The sequence below is a fragment of the Colobus angolensis genome, unplaced genomic scaffold (assembly GCF_000951035.1).
Source record: "Colobus angolensis palliatus isolate OR3802 unplaced genomic scaffold, Cang.pa_1.0 Scaffold63, whole genome shotgun sequence".
In the NCBI taxonomy this organism is placed as follows: domain Eukaryota; kingdom Metazoa; phylum Chordata; class Mammalia; order Primates; family Cercopithecidae; genus Colobus; species Colobus angolensis.
In genome coordinates, this window is record NW_012119932.1 from 1,013,902 (window position 1) to 1,032,649 (window position 18,748).

The following is an 18,748-nucleotide window of genomic DNA, read 5'->3' on the forward strand; positions in this document are numbered from 1 at the left end:
TGTAACCAAAACCACCTGTACGCACAAAGCTACTAATAAAAAACCAAAACAAAAACCAGAATTCTTCAGTGTCTTCAACGAGTGACTTGGAGGTAGGGGAGTTTTATATAACAGAAAGTTCACATAAAGTGAGAGTGGCCACTGGAGATGAGGGTGCCAAAATGTTAGATGAGTCTGGCACAGGTTGTGGTGTTACCTTAGAAAATATGAAGGAGAAAAGATAAGAATAAATGTGGATATAGGAAGACTTATAGATATGAAGGCAGGAATTTGAAGACATTTGTATTGTATGGCTCCTGGTTATTGTTTTTTCAAGTAGAAGTCATCTAAGAGAAAAGAGAAACATGGAGAGTTTGGAGGTATGAAAAGAGGATTTGAAATAATAATTGCGAAGAATGTTCTAGTGTTTGATCAGGGGAACAGTAAGAGTGAATGGAATGGCCAGGGCACTATTGAGATTAGTTATCTTTATGTTCTCATAAGTTCATCTGATTCCCTCCAAGGAGTCAGCAGTTCTGTACTTTAGAGTAATATGAGAATCACCTGGAATGCTTATGAAACACAGATTGCTGTGCTCCACTATCCGGGAGTGTCTGATTGAGGAAGTCAGAGTGGGCTCTAAGAATCTGCATTTCTAACAAGTCCCCAGGTGATACAGCTGCTGCGGGTTCTAGGACCACACTTTGAGAGCTGCTCTTTCTCCCTTCTAATGATTCCAACTCCCAAACCCCTGAATTTGGTGAGTTTGGTACAATGCACTTAAAGAAAAAGACGTTTTTATAGTCGATTGAATTTACTGATTCATTATATCACTTTTCTGCTTCTCTAAATTCCTCTGAGACATTTTCAATAAACGTAACCATACAGTATTATTAAGAGTATATTTAATAAACTCACAAGAAACTCAACCATCCAGCATTACTCACAATGTATTCTGTTTCACACAATTTCCACCCACTTCCATCCTTCCCCTTTTTTTTTTTTTTTTGAGATGGAGTCTCGCTCTGTTGCCCAGACTGGAGTGCAGTGGCGTGATCTCGGCTCACTGCAATCTCTACCTCCCATCTCCACCTCCCAGGTTCAAGCAGTTCTCATGCCTCAGCCTCCTGAGTAGCTGGGATTACAGGTGTGAGCCACTGCCCCACTCCTTCACTTATTTTTTTTTTTCCTTTTTGTTTTTGAGATAGTCTTACTCTGTCTCCCAGACTGGAGTGCAGTGGCATGATCTCGGCTTACTACAACCTCCACCTCTTGGGTTCAAGCGATTCTTCTGCCTCAGCCTCCCAAGTAACTGGGATTACAGGAGTGTACCACCACGTCTGGCTAATCTTTGTATTTTTAGTAGAGATGGTGTTTCACCATGTTGGTCAAGCTGGTCTTGAACTCCTGACCTCATGATCCACCCACCTCACCTCCCAAAGTGCTGGGATTACAGGCGTGAGTCACTGCGCCTGGACTTTCACTATTCTTATAAAATGAATGTTCTTTACGCCTCTTTACGGTAATGTAAATGTTACCCATGGTTAAAGAACTTATCCTTTATAAAAGGCTCCTGAGTTCTAGTCCAAACTGCTATCTCCTTTTACTAAACTATTGCACCAAGAATATTCACCACTTAACTTTGCTTTTTAATAATTCTTATGCATCTATGTGAATCAATAAGCTATCTAATGAAAGGAATAATGACTATACAGGTTACTATCAATTATATATTTCTCTGTATTTCTACATAGAGATCATGAATATGATCCTCTTTGGAGGGCAAAATGAATTTTTAAAGGTCTCAAATGCATCTCAATTCCAATGCATAAAAAATTCTTGGTGAATAGGCCATGCTCTCTGCTTGTCATCATGTATTTTGAGAGTTTGTTTTTTTGGGGGGGGGGTGTTTTGCTTTTTTTTTTTTTCTTTTTGTAAAACAGAAAAATAAAAACTAGTGGCCTTCGCTTCATAATAATACAAGGAAATGATTTTTCCTATTTGGTTAATTTGCACTGAAAGCATAAAACAATGTTAGGGTGAGTAGAAATTTTTTATCTCTACAATTTAATTTTCATATCTAGACTAAAGCCAAGATCAGAATCGCTTCCTACCTTAGTGTCATGATTTATCTTCTGATAGTTATATTACCCAAAATATAATAAGCTTTATATATTATAATCATTCTCTTTACATACCCATATTGCTTCACTATTGCAGATATCAGGTTTATAAGATTCCTAAAATATCTTGCCCAGAAAAATATTCCTCCATTTGAACTGTAAACTCAATACACATTTTATTAGCTTCCAGCAAAAGACTAGATGTGAATATTTAGCCAACAATTGCAAAATGTGAGGGGGGACAAAAAATGGGAATCAAATTCATGTTTCTATTTTTTATATCTGCCAAAGACAATTAAGGTTTGTCCTGTGGCTTACTGAGGGGAACAACAATAAAATATCCCATTTTTTGTATGTTTAGAGACTTAGCTTAAAATAGACTAATATTAGCAACAGAAAAATTCCTGTGTATTTTCCTCCTCATCTTTTCAAAACACTGGGCTGCCAGAAAGATAATCTGTGTTTTGGGCCTGAGCCATGATGCAGTTCTTGAAAATTCTCCAGGTTCTCAGCCACATAGCACTTACTACATTCATGGAGCATGGCTTAGTCTTTGTGTAATTCTATACCTCCAAAGATAAAAGTTATAAATAAGTTATCTTTTGAGGTCAGCATAGGAAAGATAGATTAATCAGAAATTTTGCAGAAACAACCTTTTTCCAAAGAGTGCCCTACACACCAAGTCTGATATATTATAGGGCCAACATTTTATCTTAAAAAACAGCATGCTTCCTTTTTTCTCCCAAGTAAGGAAATAGATCAAGAGAATAGCTAATATTAATCAAATGGGGACCAACTGATAAGATCGAAAAAAGTAAGCTCTTTATACACAGAAGTTGCCATTATTCACTTCATTTCTCCTTTCTGATTTGTTTGATTACATTTTCTCAACAGAGCTCTATGCCTTTGAAAAACAATAGAAACGTCCAGAAAAAAGTTTGCATTTCACATGCCATTACTGCCATTTACATGTTACTTTACCAGAATTACATTAGGTGAGATTAGTTTAGGCTTTACAAAACAGTCTGGCAAGACTTTTAAAGAAGTCAGTTTTAATGCTACTGAAAAATGGTAAGGCCATCACACAAAACAAGTGACCACATACCAACTGCTGTCATGTAGTCCCAGCGGTCAATGAGGCACATATTGAAGATGAGGTGATCAGATGTTTGCCCCTGGCCAATAAGTGAAATCTGTTTCTCCAAATTCTGGCACACAGATGAAGTCCAGCCAATGAGAAACCAAAACACTACCAAGAGTATTACTGCCAGCATCCTCATTACCCGTCCACCAGTCATATATGGAATTCGTTGAGCCGTTCGTGAAAGAAACACCTTCAAAACCCTAGAAAAGCAAAAGTTCAAATGTGAAAGCAAACCTAACATTCAGAAAGTATAACTCTAAAATAACTTATTTTTCTAGGTAAAATGTAAACCCACCAAAATCTAGCTAATCAGAGTTTGCTTTGTTTTGTATTTGTTTTTGTTTTAGAGATGGGGTCTCGCTATGTTGCCCATGCTGGAGTGCAGTGGCTATTCACAGGCACAATCATAGTGTACTGCATCCTTGAACTCCTGGCTCAAGCATTCCTCTTGCCTCAGCCTTCCAAGTGGCTGAGACTCCAGGCACATGCCACTGTGCCTGGCTTATGCAGAGTTTTAACATGACAAAATCCAGAAACAGTATTGCTCATATTTTTATTTAATTTTATCTTAGTTTATCTTCCAGTAGTAAAACAAATATGTTTCATTAGAGTCCATTAGGTCAATAGGTTCATATATAATGGGGGGTCTTTGAGTATGTCTTAATATTTCAAGGAAAATTCTCAGGACTTTAGAAATATCTGTAGGCAAACACTGCTCAAACAAGGTTTCTGGGGGATCAAAAAATAGTCCTGAAAGTAAGTGGACTTTCAATTTTATACTAACTCAAAAAACTTCCTTCAACCAGTTTTTTTTTTTTTTAAGACGGAGTCTCGCTCTGTCGCCCGGGCTGGAGTGCAGCCGCTGGTTCTCAGCTTACTGCAAGCTCCGCCTCCCAGGTTTACGCCATTCTCCTGCCTCAGCCTCCTGCGTAGCTGGGACTACAGGCGCCCGCCACCTCGCCCGGCTAGGTTTTTTGTTTTTTGTAGAGATGGGGTTTCACGGTGTTAGCCAGGATGGTCTCGATCTCCTGACCTCGTGATCCGCCCGTCTTGGCCTCCCAAAGTGCTGGGATTACAAGCTTGAGACACCGCGCCTGGCCCTTCAACCAGTTGTTTTTATAGTAGAACGTTATTAAAAGTATTTTCTGAAAATCATTTCATATTACCTACTTTCATGGTCATTTTATCATATTACCAAAAATAATACGAATAATAAAAATGAGAGAAATATTTAAACACTAGGTAGACTAAATAAGGTCATTGCATTAAGGAAGAAAATTGGGATGGCCTATAGGAAATGTGATTTTTAAAAACTAAGAGTTTTTCCTGTATATATCTCAGGTGAAGAGCCAGAGTTGAGAACTACTAGATTAGATGATATCTAAGCACTGTTCTATCTCTAAATAATGTGTGAAGACAAAATGCACCCTTACTATAGGAATTCTCTACCCATTCTTCAATTTCATTTCTAGAATGTTCTCAGCTGATTTTTAACTCCCTACCCCATTCTGATATTTGATGTCACAAAATTATGATTTGACATAAACCACCATGAATGGTTTACGATACTATGAGAGTATCTGTAACCAATTTCCATAAAGCATAAAAATAAACACATTTTCTCAATGTTCTATTCTCTCCTTCACTTCATTCTCTGAATAATTTTAAGTCAAATGAATTTTTTATAAAGATTATTCTAAATCCAGAAATGAAGACAATACACCTGAAATAGCCTTGATGTACTATGCTATATTGTTCCTCCATATAGAGACCTTTGGCAATTCTCCCTGAATTAACACAACACATCCATTAAATTATCCCCACTGTCCTTCAGGACAGAGGGAAAAGTTATTTAATTATTAACAAAATATTTCTCAATTTTTCTGTGGAACACTGTCAGAAATATAGTAGCAAATACAAGTGAAACAGAAGATCTCTTAACCACGCCCCATCTCATCAGATTAACAGTTACTCTCCATTCTGTATACGCAATGTATTAAGTGCCATCCATGTCATAGTGAACGCTAACACTGGCGAATGGTAACACTGGCACTATGCCTAAGCACTTCTGCTCCAACCAGTTTAATTACTATTTGTTATGAATCAGGTGTATTTGTCCCCAAATTATGCCCACTGTTATAATTAAATATTAAATAAAATTATACATGATTATGAAACAAAAGGAGACTATTTTTTTTTTTTTTTAAGATGGAGTCTCGCTTTGTCACCTAGGCTGGAGTGCAGCAGCGTGATCTTGGCTCACTGCAACCTCCACCTCCTGGGTTCAAGTGATTCTCCTGCCTCAGCCTCCCAAGTAGGTGGGACTACAGGCATGTGCCACCACGCCTGGCTAATTTTTGTATTTTTTTTAGCAGAGACGGGGTTTCACCATGTTGCCAGGCTGGTCTGGAACTCCTGACCTCAGGTGATCTGCCCGCCTTGGCCTTCCAAAGTGCTGGGGATTATTACAGGCGAGAGCCACCATGCCCAGGCAAGGAAACTTTTTCTATGAAATCTCTCTTGAATGTTTTGGAAAGATAAAAACAAAACATTAAAATAAAATATTAACTTAGTGGAAGTGAAGAAATTTTAAAATAGAGAGTGGTCAATAAGCAAAAAGCTAAAAAATTTCTACACTCAGATTACTTCAAAAAAATTTAACACAATGCAGTAGATAATACATTTTGGTGATTTGTGCTATAGAGAGAACAATGAACTCTAAATATCAAACCCATAGTCAAAAAGAAGCCTTATTTCAAAAAGACTGGTGAGTGATTATTTGTGTTTTAAATTACAGTATCTATATAATTTTTTAATGCTTTTCTACTTTAAAAAACTTCAACAAATTGACCAAATATAATACTAAGTCCAGTTATATTGGATAAGAAGGTTTCTATTGTAATTAGCAGATTAAAAGATTCAAGAATTCTACCTTAAATATAGAAATTTCTTGGAAAATTAGTATTTTTGCCAGTTCCAATCTTATTTTCTGTAGGAGAAACTTGTAATCATAATGTACACATATTTGTTTCTGGTTGAACCTGGATGAATTCTAAATTTTGAATGACTACATTCTCCAGAGAGAACCTGACCCACTTTTCTTCCATAGTTTGGCAAGGGCAGAAAAAGAGAAAATGGTTCCAAATTCTAGCTTTACTCTTAATGTAAACATTTTAAATATAATGAACAAACATTTATATAGTGACAACCATATGTTAGGCATCATGCTAGGCAACGTGGAAGGTATAAGATACAATTTTTGTCTCTAGAAACTTACAATTTAACTAGAAGTAAGTTTGCAAATAGCTACCATGTGCAATAGCTAACATTATATATTGTATGTGGCTAGCAAATCTAACCCAACAGAACAGGTAGTATTTGATCTGGGCTTTGAGGGATATGAATAGGTAGAAATGAAGGAAAGTGGAGAATATATAAGGGGATATTCTAATTGATGGGAATCAAAAGCAGGGAAATGCAAGCTGTCTTTAGGGACAGTAGGGGGAACAGGTTGGCAGGAAGCAAAGTTTGGTTCTCAATACCCAGCAACTCCTAGGGTGTTTTCAAGTTAAGGCAAGGCGTTTTCATCAGGTTGACAGTGCTTCAGAGAAAAAAATAGTTATGAACTATATATTCTTTCCATGGTCAAAATGTGATAAATATATTTTTTATACTTGTTTCACAATTCCCATCGAAACTTTAAATCTCATAGAGAGCTAATACTGGATTTGTTAAGTAACTGTCTCCTTTAAAATACTTCTTAATCAGTTAAGTTTTGTCTTTTGCAAGGAAATCTATGATTCCAGTTATAGTAACCTTTTACTCAAATCTCATTTCTAAATTATCAGAAATGTTTATGTTTTCTAGCTGGCCCTTTGGGTATTTATTGTATAGCTTGAGAATTCAAGATTGTAAAATCCCTATAATCTCATTTCAAGAGAGCAAAACTAAAGCAAAATCCCTCATGAGTCTTCCATTATTGATTTTGTTGGCTTTCAAATAATAGAAAACATAATAAACACAACTCTACACTTCAATCTAAGCATTTCAGGATATTGGTTTTTGTAAAATGGAATAAGATGCATTTTTCTAGGATTGTCTTAAAAGAAGCCTACAGGTCAGACTATAAAAAAGAATACATAGACATGCAATTGTATGAAATACAACTGTAGAAAAAAATTCAAATCATTGGACTTCCTATATGGATGACTTTTCCACTGTTTTTTCATAGCTAAATCTTCAGGAGACCATGAGTTCAGAAGGTTTCACTATTTCTGAAGGAAAGTCCAACATATATGGGAAGACTGCAAGAAACATCTGAAATTTAATATGAAAAGGCATATTTAAAGGGTACATTCAATTTTCATTATTAATAGCAGATAAATTCATGGAAATCATTGTGAAATGATAAAAAGGGTAACCCAGAAATTGTCGTCATATTCATCTGCCTCTGCTTTCTCATTTTCTAGACATTTCTGGTTCAAGCTATATAGCTCACCATAAGAACTTGTACTTGGGTTACCCATGACCTTCCTCCAAGAGCAAACTGATGTTGTTCACTTCTTATTTTACATGGTCTCTCCCCAGCTTTTGATGTGGCTGGAACCCTCAGCTTCCATGATGTCACATTCTCTTGGTTTTCTTCCTAGTTCTCTCTTCCTACTTTCTTCCCACTTCTTGGCTAGCTGCTTTTCAATCTCTATTGCAGACTTCTCTACCTCAGTCTTCCCCTTAAATGGCAGTGTTTTCAAGGATCTCCTAAATGTGGCCACGTTACATTATTACTACATATTGCACCCAAGCAACTCCATTGGCTCCCTATCTCAGTTATCATCTATATGCCAGCAAGTCCCACCTCTATACCTCCAGTTCAGATCACTCTCTTGGGCTCAATCCCTGTGTACTCAGGGGCCCACTGGACATCAGCAGGGCCTGACACAAAATCACCCCTCTCTCCACTCCTTCCTTCTCCAACCCACTTTGCTGTTCTCCAACCTTCCTTTGCTGTTGTGTTACAGCCCTCTCTAACTGTACGAAGCAGAAGCTTAGGAATAAACTTGGATTTTTCTCCCTTATCCACGTTCCAGCAATCAAATGAATCATGAAGAATTTAATGTCTACCTCTTAAGTATCTTTCAAATTCTTCTACTTTTCTCCATCCTCACTGCCACTATACAGCTCCTAGCCACCAATTCATTCCTATAGTAGCTTCCTAACTAATCTCCTTACTGGTCTGGCCCACCTTCAGTCTACACTCTATGATGGATAACATGGTCTTTCGCTATTGTACATCTGATCATGTTGCTTCCCTGCTTATAGTCACTGGCTCTTCACCAAAATTTAATATGGTAAAACACTTCTAAAAATTGGTTCCTCCTCACCTCTGCAGCCACATCTCTCCGCACTCTCTACATCCTATAGTTCTGCAGGTCCCTCTGGATGACATGCAGTTATCCTCTATCTGAGCCTTTGCCCTCAGCTTTCCTCACCATCCCTCCTCCTACCTATACAAACAGTGTTTTGCTAAATCCTATATCTCCTTCATGTCTCAGTTTAGATGTTACTTGCCATTGACACCAGCACTTACTAAACAAGTAGCATCAATTTTGCCTAAGAACTTGGTACAAATGAGAACTCTTGGATCCCACCCAGACCCACTGACTCTGAAACTCTGGAGGGATGGTCCAACAATCTATTTTAACAAACTTTTCAGGTAATTTTGATGAAGGGTAAAGTTTGAGAGCTGCTGCTCTAAGCAATTTTTCCTATCAGATCTAAGATTGGTGCAGGTGCCTTTCCAATACGCTGACCGCTCTAGCCTGCCAGGTAGAGTTTATGCCGAAGACAGAATGCAAGGCTTCTAATAATAGTTCTCCATTTTCAGAACATTTGCATTTGTATGTGATTTTGCAGCATCTCTTCTATTTATAAAAAAGGAATGAAAAAATATATATCCTCAAGCCATCCAGTCTTCTGTCCGATTACCTTAATTGGAATAATGCTAATGTCCCGAGTTTCTTCATTAGAGTCTAATTTCTATTAATCTTACTGTGTTCATAGAAATTCCAGAGAATAAATGCTTGCGATAAAAGGTATGAGGTGATACTTCTTGTAAGTTTAAAGCCAATCAATTACTGACAAGAGTCCCGAGAGCTAACAATTTAAAAAGTGCTGGAGGTTTCTGCCTGCCATTCTGCTTTTAATGGTGACAAATCCCCATGTTCATTAAGCTTTTCATCAATTTCTCAAAATTTCATTTTCAGAAGTAAATTAAAGTTACTTCTTGGTCAGTGGATGAATTTTAGTTAAATACTTAAAAAGACTGGCATCACCGGCACAGAAATAGGTTTTAGACGCTTGTCAGACATGAAGTTCTACAAGATTATTATGAGTATATTAAGTTATTGCTATTACAAGAAAGAAAATTCACAACTGGGTTCTAAATATATTGACACATATTTTTTGTCAGTTTCTGAGCTCCATGAGTTCTCATATCTCATAGTGTTTTTCCTTGTTTCTCACCTTTTTTCTTTAATTGAAGGTAGACGGAATAAGGAAGAATAATTAAAAAAGGAAGGAAGGAAAGAAGGGCTGCAAGACTGTTACCAGTCATATCTTAGACGGTTATGAGAGGTGGGGCCATCTGGGCTTCCTGGGTTGAGTAGGGGCTCAGAAAGCTGTGAAACTCACTCATTTCCTGTATCAGGACTTAACTTTGGTCCTGGATGAATAATATTGAAGATACATGCTTAAAATATTCCTAACGTCAGAATTTGTGCATGCGTTTTCTTCCCCAAGAAAGCTATAAACAGTAAAAATTTTGCTGTAAGCTTCCCTGTGTCCTCTCTCCCTTTGCCCTCCCCCAAAACTAAAAGGAATGTTAACTGCCCATTTTTCTGTGACCAGCAGACCTTATCTATACTCCCAATTCCAATTCCTTGTAAACATACTTTATAAAGTCCTGTAAGATCCTGTCTCCTTTGCCATGCTGCTGCAAGGTCATAAAGTAGATAAAACCTAAGTTGCAATTCCGGTTTTCCTCAAAATCTAAGACATGTCACAAAATAATTTACTGCCTTTGTTTCTCGCTCTAGTAACATCTTCCTGCCACACATATTTCCAACCTTAAAGAATTTCAAAGGCAATTGTATAATCTGACTCTGGCTACCCATTCAAGACCCCTTCCACACTGTGGAAGCTTTGTACTTTCACTTGGCTCTATAAAGCCTACGGCTTTTTCTCGGTCCATGTCTCTTATCACTCCCGTGGTCAGCACCAGTTCTTTGGCATGGCTAGGCAAGAACCTTAAGCGTTACAGTTAGAGCTGAAGGGACCTCTCCGTATTATCTATTCTGAACCCTTTAATGTGTAAAAGACAATTCTGAGGCCCAGTGAGGGGAAGTCATTTATCTAAAGCAAAACAGTCAGTAGCAAAATCACCTCAAAACTCCTATCTTCTTACTCTCATGTGAGTACTTTTTTCAGTTACAGTATTTTACCAAAATAGAACTATCTAGCACCTGGTTCAGGGCCATATCTTTTAAAAGCACAACAGGAATCTGCCTTTCCAAACATGCCACATTTCCTCTACTTTCCTATATGCTCTTTTCTCTCTAATCTAGATGCTCGTACCTTTGAATGCCATTCCTTCTATCTAAACTGATTCAAATCCCACTTATCCTTGTAGATTCATCTCAGGAACCTCATCCAATTTACATTTTTGTCTGATAGTCCCAGGCCATAACATTTTCTCCAATTATCACTATTATTCAGTTGATATCTCCTATGCCCTTATAAATCTTCCTGAAGCTGGGAGATGTTTATTTTCTAAGCCCCCACATAATCTAGCACATGAAGGCAAGAAGATTTAATTGACCAATTAGTTAAACATGTCCTTCTGACAGTATGACCAGCAAGAAAAAGTTTTATGGTTGATACAGGATCCCAGAAACTGGAAGAAGCAGGGTAAAATGGAATTTGGAGGAATTTTGATAACAATATAGGATGTGAGAAGAAACATTAGCTCCTGTTATGTGTCAGTATTTTGCTAAATCAAAGAGGTTCAATGCTGAAAATGGCACTTATTTACCTGTTTTCATGTTCATTATAACTCAGTAAATACAAATGAACAGGCAATTTAAACACAATCTCAAAAATGATGGAGTAGGGAACTTCAAAAGTCTATCAGTTCATAAAAACAATCAACAAACTAGCAAGAACTGTTAGTCAACTTTTTTGGAATTCTAGAAACTACTTAGGAGCTTATAGAAATGAGAGGGATACTTAAGAAAAAAAAAAAAAACAGCTGAATCTGAGTAAAAGAGCTATGCAGCATTTTAACTTACTTTGATTCTGTCTCATGCTCCTCAGCTCAATGACGGCCTTCAAGACATCTGCGTGCTCAGGACAGGTACCAAGTACTACAGGAGCACAACGAACCTTATTTTCAAAGAACTGCTGTTTATGTTGACCTGGCTGGTGGATCCCTGAAAGACTGGCTCAAAGGGCTTGCTTTTGTTTTACCCAACTGCTAATTTTCCTAGGGCTGACAAAGCTAGTGGGGGTCATTTATCTAAAACGTTTAAAGGCAAATGGATTAGTCAGTGCTACCCAGGACAATGAATAATGGTTAAGACAAACAATAGACTAAACAAAAAGATTGTGAAGAAAGAATGGGAATGAGATGATCTGGGGAATAAGAGCACTGAAAAGTACCAATATATTTCTGGGAATCTAGAAGCCTGGAACATTCTCACAAAAGGCCTGAGAAAGGCCCAGAGCTCTCATCTCCTGCTGACCTCAGGCTCTGCACATGCAGGAAATAGAGGCTTATGTGTGTTGAAGACATACCCAACACACAAACATGCAGTTCATCTGCAAATAATTCAGATTTTAAAAAGTATTTTTTGGTCCAAGTTTTATGAAAATCTCTGTTGAATTACCAGCTGACTACTAACCTAACAGAAAAGAGACTTCAATGGCCACACAAAACAAAGAATATAGACTATAAAAGTCACTTAACAAACAAGGCTGAAAAGGATGGAGAATCTGATTTTTGGATTTACCAGAATATAATATTCAAAATGTTCAGCTTCTAAAAAAATTGAGGCATGCAAAGAAACAAGATTATAGGGTCCATAAGCATGAAAAAAAAAAAAGACACTAATAGAAACGATACCTGAAGATATCTAGGCATTAACCTTATGATATAAAGTTTATTAAAATTTTTTTGCAAATTCTGATACTTTAATCTTTTGTCCATATCACAGAAGTTATGTACATATAATTTAAAATGTTTTTAAATTGACACATAATTTATGGGATACAGAGTGATGTCATGATACATATAATATGTAGTGATCAGATCAGGGTGATTAGCATATCCATCACCTCAAACATTTATAATGTCTTTGTGTTAGCAACATTCAGTATTCTCCTAGCTATTTAAAACTGTGTAATACATTATTGTTAACCAGAGTCATCGTACAGTGCTATGGAACATCAGGGACAAAGTCTTTAAATGAACTAACTGTCTTGTGCTCAAAGAAGTAAAAGACACTATGGACAAAAAACTAAAGTCAACCAAGATAATGATGTCTCATGAAATACAGAATATCAATAAACATAAAGAAATAATAAAAAGAGATCAAATAGAAAGTCTGATAAAGCAAAATAAAATTTCTCATTTCAGAAAAATTCACTAAAGTGGTTCAACAACTGGAGGGGTTTGGCCAGGCAGAACAACAAATCAGTGAACTTCAAGATAAGGCCAATTGAGATTATTCAGTCTGAAAAGCAGAAAGAAAAATGAACAGAGCCTAAGAGACCTGTTGCATACCATCAAACATACCAACACATTCATAATGGGAGTCCTCGAAAGACAGAAGAAAGAAAAAGAGAAACAATATTTGAAGAAATAATAGCTAAAACTTTCCAAATGTGATGGCAGACATGAATCTAAACATCCAAGAAGCTCAAGGATAAAGTAGGATAAACTTAAGGAGACTCACACTAAGATACAGTATAATCAAACTATTAAAATTTAAAATATTGAAAGCATTAAGAGAAAAGCAACCCATCACATACAAGGGATCCTCAGTAAGATTAAAAGCGAATTTCTTATCAGAGACCATAGGGGCTGGAGGAAGTTGAATGACATATTTGAGAAGGAGGGAAGGGGAGGGAACACTGCCAACCAAGAATTCTATATCTGAAAACACTCACCAAAATTGAAAAAGAAACTAAGACATTCCAAGATAAGCAGAAATGGAGAGAATTTGTCACTAGCAGAATTGCCGTATATGAAATAATGGGAATTCTTTAGGTTAAAATAAAAGGACTATAGACCATAATTCAAATGCATGTAAAGAAATGAGACACACTGGTAAAAATAACTACATTGATAAATATAAAAGTCAGTATTAATGCTCTTTTTCCTAAATGATGTAAAATACAGATGCATAAAACAATAAATATAAATCTGTTAATGAGTTCACAATGCTTAAAGATATAATTTGCAACAATAAAAACATAAAAGAGCATAAAGGTTCATAGGAGAAAAGTTTTTGTATATGTCTGAAACAAAGTTGGTATTAATTTGAACTAAACTGTTATAAATTTAGGGTATTAACTGTAATCTCCCAGGCAACAACTAAGAAAATAACCAAAACATATGTAGTAAAAGAAACAAGAAGGGAATCAAAATGATACACTAAAAACTATTGATTTACCAAGCAGGCAGTAATAGTGGAACTGAGAAACAAAATGGATATAAAATATATAAAAACAAATCACAAAATGGAACAAGTCCTTCCTTATGAGTAATTACCTTAAATGTAAACTAAAAGGTAGAAATGGTAGAAGAAATTTTTTAAAAGACAATCCAACTATATTTTCTATAAGAGAGTTGCCTTAGATCTAATGAAATAAGTAGGTTATAAATTAAAAGGTAGCAAATGATATTCTATGTAAATAATAACCAAAGTAGAACTATGGTAGCTATATTAATATCAGATAAGATATACTAAAAGATAAAATTTGTTGGAGACAAAAAATGACATATACTTATAAAAGGGTCAATCCCTCAACAAGATGAACAATTATGAACATATCTGTACTAAACTAAACATCAGATCCCCATAATATATGAAGCAAACAGTAACAGAATTGATGAGAGAAAAAGATAGTTCAATAATAATCTAAGTTGGAGACTTCAAGATCCTGCTCTCAATAATGGATTGAATATCTACACATACAAACAATAAGGAAACAAAGGACTTGAACAGCATGATAAGCCAACTAGACCTTACAGACAAATATGGGGTATTCATCTCAACAGCAGCAGAGTACACGTTCTTGTCAAGTGCACATGGAACATTCCCCAGGACAGACGACATGTTAGCCTGCAAAACCAGTCTCAATAAATTTCAGAAAATTAAATCATACAAAGTATCTTCTCTGACCACAGTGAACTGAATTAGAAATCAATAACAGAAGGAACACTAGAAAATTCGCAAATAAGTAAACATTGAACAAAATACTCTTAATGAATGGGTTACGGAAGAACCAAACAGAAAACAGAAGATAAGCTGAGATAAATGAAAAAAATAAAAACATATCCGAATTTAAGGATTGCAGCAAATGGAGTGACTGAGGTAAATGTATAACTTCAAATGCTTATATGAAGAAAGAAATACATTAAGTCAATAACCTTATCTTTTACTTTAAGGAACTAAAAATTGAACAGCAAACTTAATCCAGAACAAGCTGAAGGGAGAAGATAATAAATATTAGAGTGAAAATAATTGAAATACAGAGTAGAAATACAGCAGAGACAATAAAAAAAAATCTAAGTTTGTTCTTCCAGAAGATAAACAAACTTAACAAACCTTTAGTTAGAATGAGCAAGAAAAAAACACTCATTAGAGTCGGGAATGAAAGTGGAGATATTTCTACTGACTTCATGTAAATAAAAAGAATTATAAGAGAATACTATGAATGGTGAATTTTGTTATGTGAATTTTACCTCAATACAAAATATACAATGGTTCTCTTTCTTGCACCAAAAAAAAAAAAAAAATTCTTCTGCACCCTCCTGACCATTGCAGATCCAGGATCTTGTAGCCCCAGGGTATCTTCAGCCATCTGGTTGTTGTTCTCCTCCCATATGTGAGATTCAGCAGGCTTGAAACCTGGGCTGTGCACTAATTTGTTACTTGCAGTATGACTATTTTAAACTTATGTGCACCCTTCCTTATTCATCAGAGTTCATTGTGCAATGTTAGATCTGTAAGAAAAGACTGAAGAAATGTGATAACATATCATGGCTGATTCCCTTAAATACAGGCCAACAATGCTGAATGAACTCAAATCAGGCCTAAATGTTAACTAAGCATAAACACCTGTTCCCCTAAACCACTCCTTTGACGCCTTTTCAGTTGTAATAATATTGCAAATAAAGGACATTTGATGGCCATTGGGTGCTTGTGCTCCAAAAATGTTTAGTTTTGAAAAGTTTGGTATGAAAGCTTACAAACAGTTTTAAATATAGATACTATTGCTCCCTCCCCCACTACTTTCCCTACTCCCAGCTTACTACAGAAAGATATTTCAAACAATAAGCAGATGGTCAATTATTCTGAAGATCAAGAAGAAACCAGATTATTCAGTTTGGGAATTACATGCATGTTTATCTCCTTATATCCAGAGTAAATATGAATTCTAGGACCATGGTCTTCCAAGTACCTATTAGAAGAAATTCTGTCCTTATATCTCAATTATCTAGCACTGATTAATTAGCAGAAGTAATTTTCATTCCAGGATTCTTTTTTAAAAATGTAATGTTTTAATATTTAACATTTTGGTATTCAAGAACATGATTTCAGATAGACTATAGAAACAAATTTATTACAGATGGTTGCCTAATAGCATCATTACTTAAATGAGCAATTTTACTACAGTCTGAAAATGGAAACATCGCTAATTGCATCACAAAATTGCACGGTTTTGTAGATAGAAAATATCTAAAATGACACCATCTTAATATTAATATTTAAATCTTGATCTGCTCTTACTCTTAATTCAAGATTTAGTTTTTCTGGTATAAAAAAGCCTTTTCTCTAAAAAAAAGTTAAGCACATAAGTATTTCCTAGAGATATCCCAAGGGAAAGCTTTTTGAATCTGTTTTCTCTGTAATCAAGATTCTCCAGATTGAAATGTGGTAGAAATGACTAATAGCAAAAATGTTTCTCTTTCCAAGGGAAGTTTCCATCTAATTTTATAAGACCTCATTACTCTACTTTTGCTGCCTCTTTAGCATACTCTTTAGATAAAGAATGGTACCAGACTACAGGGAACCACAAGAAGACGACAAAATTCTTTGTAAATATGAACTTCCCATTTAACTGGTGTGATCATTTACAAAAAGACAAAATATCTACTTAATTCTCAAAGCCTAGTTGCACATTAATATCTTTATGTACTTTAGGTGTTAGTTCAATATAAAAGAAGTGCTAAAAATAATATTTTAACAAAATCCTGCTTAACATTGCATTCACCTTAACCTTAACCCACAGTAAAATACACAAATAGGGGCTGCAACCACAAAAGTAATTCAGGAGATACACTGCGTGAGTACATAACAACTGCTGAGTTTGACTGCTCATATTTACAGCTGGTTAGATAGTATTATTAATATTGAAGTAGAATAACTTTCAGTCGCTGTCATTGAAACTTTTGGAAACTAATTATAACGTGCTATTGTGATTACTCTTTGGTTGTTGTACAATTTAATTGTTTTCCCTTTGCACACCACTATATTAAAAACTCTTGACTTAAATTTCCTTGCAGGTCCCAAAGTGCCTCCCACACCACCTTACCTATCATGGATCAGAAGAGTTACATATTGTGATAGAGGCTCATCTACTTTTTAGTGCAGATTGATTCCTCCATTAAAACTGTGATACATGGTCAAAGTATAAAACTATAAACAAATAGAAAGAAATTAATACCATCTAAATAGCACTAGTTACATATAAACACGTTTAGCTCTTGGGTAGATTTTACTCTCTAGTATTTTTTCTATACATACATAAAATATTTTATAACATTAGGATTATATCATTTATGTTATGCTTTTCTCATATAATATGGTTTTCTGAGCGTTCTCTAACAGTCTATCTTTGTAAACAGCATGATCTTTGACAGCACATACCATTTACTTAAATCATTATTTATTATAAGCCACACTCTAACGAATATTCTTGCAGGTTCACACCTCTGTTCACACCTTTGATTTTTTCTCTTTAGATTTCAAAAAGTAAAATAACCTAGATTTTAAAAAGCTCTTGATACACATTGCTGCATATTTCAGATGAGCTGTATCAATTTACACTCTGTCCAGCATACGAGAGTGTCTCACCCCACTGAATACTTACTATTATTGACAATTATAATTTTATTTTTTAAAGAAAGTATTCTTATTCAAATTTGTGAAAAATTGCACTAAATGTTTTCACCCTGCTTACATTATTAGTTTCACTGACCACTTTTAAAAATGTGCTTTTTGGTCAATAGTTCTTCTTCTTTGGGTTGTCTGTTCACATCTTTAGCCATTTTTCTCCCTGTTGCTCTGTAACTGCACTTTCTCAGATACTAGCCATTAAATCCACATGGAGTGGGCTGGTGTTAATTCACTGACCCGGGAAGCTGTGCCTGCCTGGCCATTGAACACCTGTCTGGATTTACATGTGTCATAAGGGCCAAATGCGCACAAGGTCTTGAAGACTTATCCAAATCAAGAATATAAAATATTTTATTAATTAGTGCTCTTATTACATGTTGGAATGACAATATTTGGAATATGTTGGGTTAAGTAAAATATTAAATTTAATTTTCACCTGTTTCTTTATAACATGGCTAGTGAAAATTTAAAATTATATATGTGACTCACATTTATGCCTTGAGCTATATTTCTATTGAACAGCACCAGTCTAAAAATATACTACAGCTATTTCCCAGTTTATTGTTTGCCTTTTAATTTTATTTATTTTTTTGCTAGGCAGGAGTTTAAAATATTTACATAATCGAAACAACTGACATTTTATTATTTCTTCCATTTCCCAACCTGAAATAAATTAAATATCAATCTGTAATTCATCATCTTTTCACTCTTTTTTTTGTATTTAGTTTTATGGTTTGTTGAAATTCTAGTAGATTAAGATGAGAATCAGAGGTGGCATTTTTCTAGAAATACAGCTAAATTGCTAATCCTAATTTGTTGAATTGGCCATTGCTGTTACCCCATTATCTGGGGACGCTCTCTTTACCATACAGTTAGATCTTCCGGAATAAAGGTCTATTGGGGACTGTTTACTTTGTCCTTTTGATCTATCCTTTTTGTCTTTTGAATATCATTTTTTGATAATAACTTGGAATATCTATAATCTCATCCTGTTATATTTCTGCAACTGTTTTTAGTGCTTCTTTATTCTTAAAGGTGAA

The 18,748-nt window shown here is 35.3% G+C and overlaps 1 protein-coding gene across 1 annotated transcript in view; it reads right to left on the minus strand.

The window, feature by feature from the left end:
* Positions 1-18,748, minus strand: part of GPR158 (G protein-coupled receptor 158) — a 438,191-nt gene that overhangs the window by 31,103 nt on the left and 388,340 nt on the right. The window contains exon 7 of the mRNA XM_011963821.1: positions 3,208-3,446. Coding sequence (XP_011819211.1) covers positions 3,208-3,446 — 239 coding nt within the window. The remainder of the gene's footprint in view (positions 1-3,207; positions 3,447-18,748) is intronic.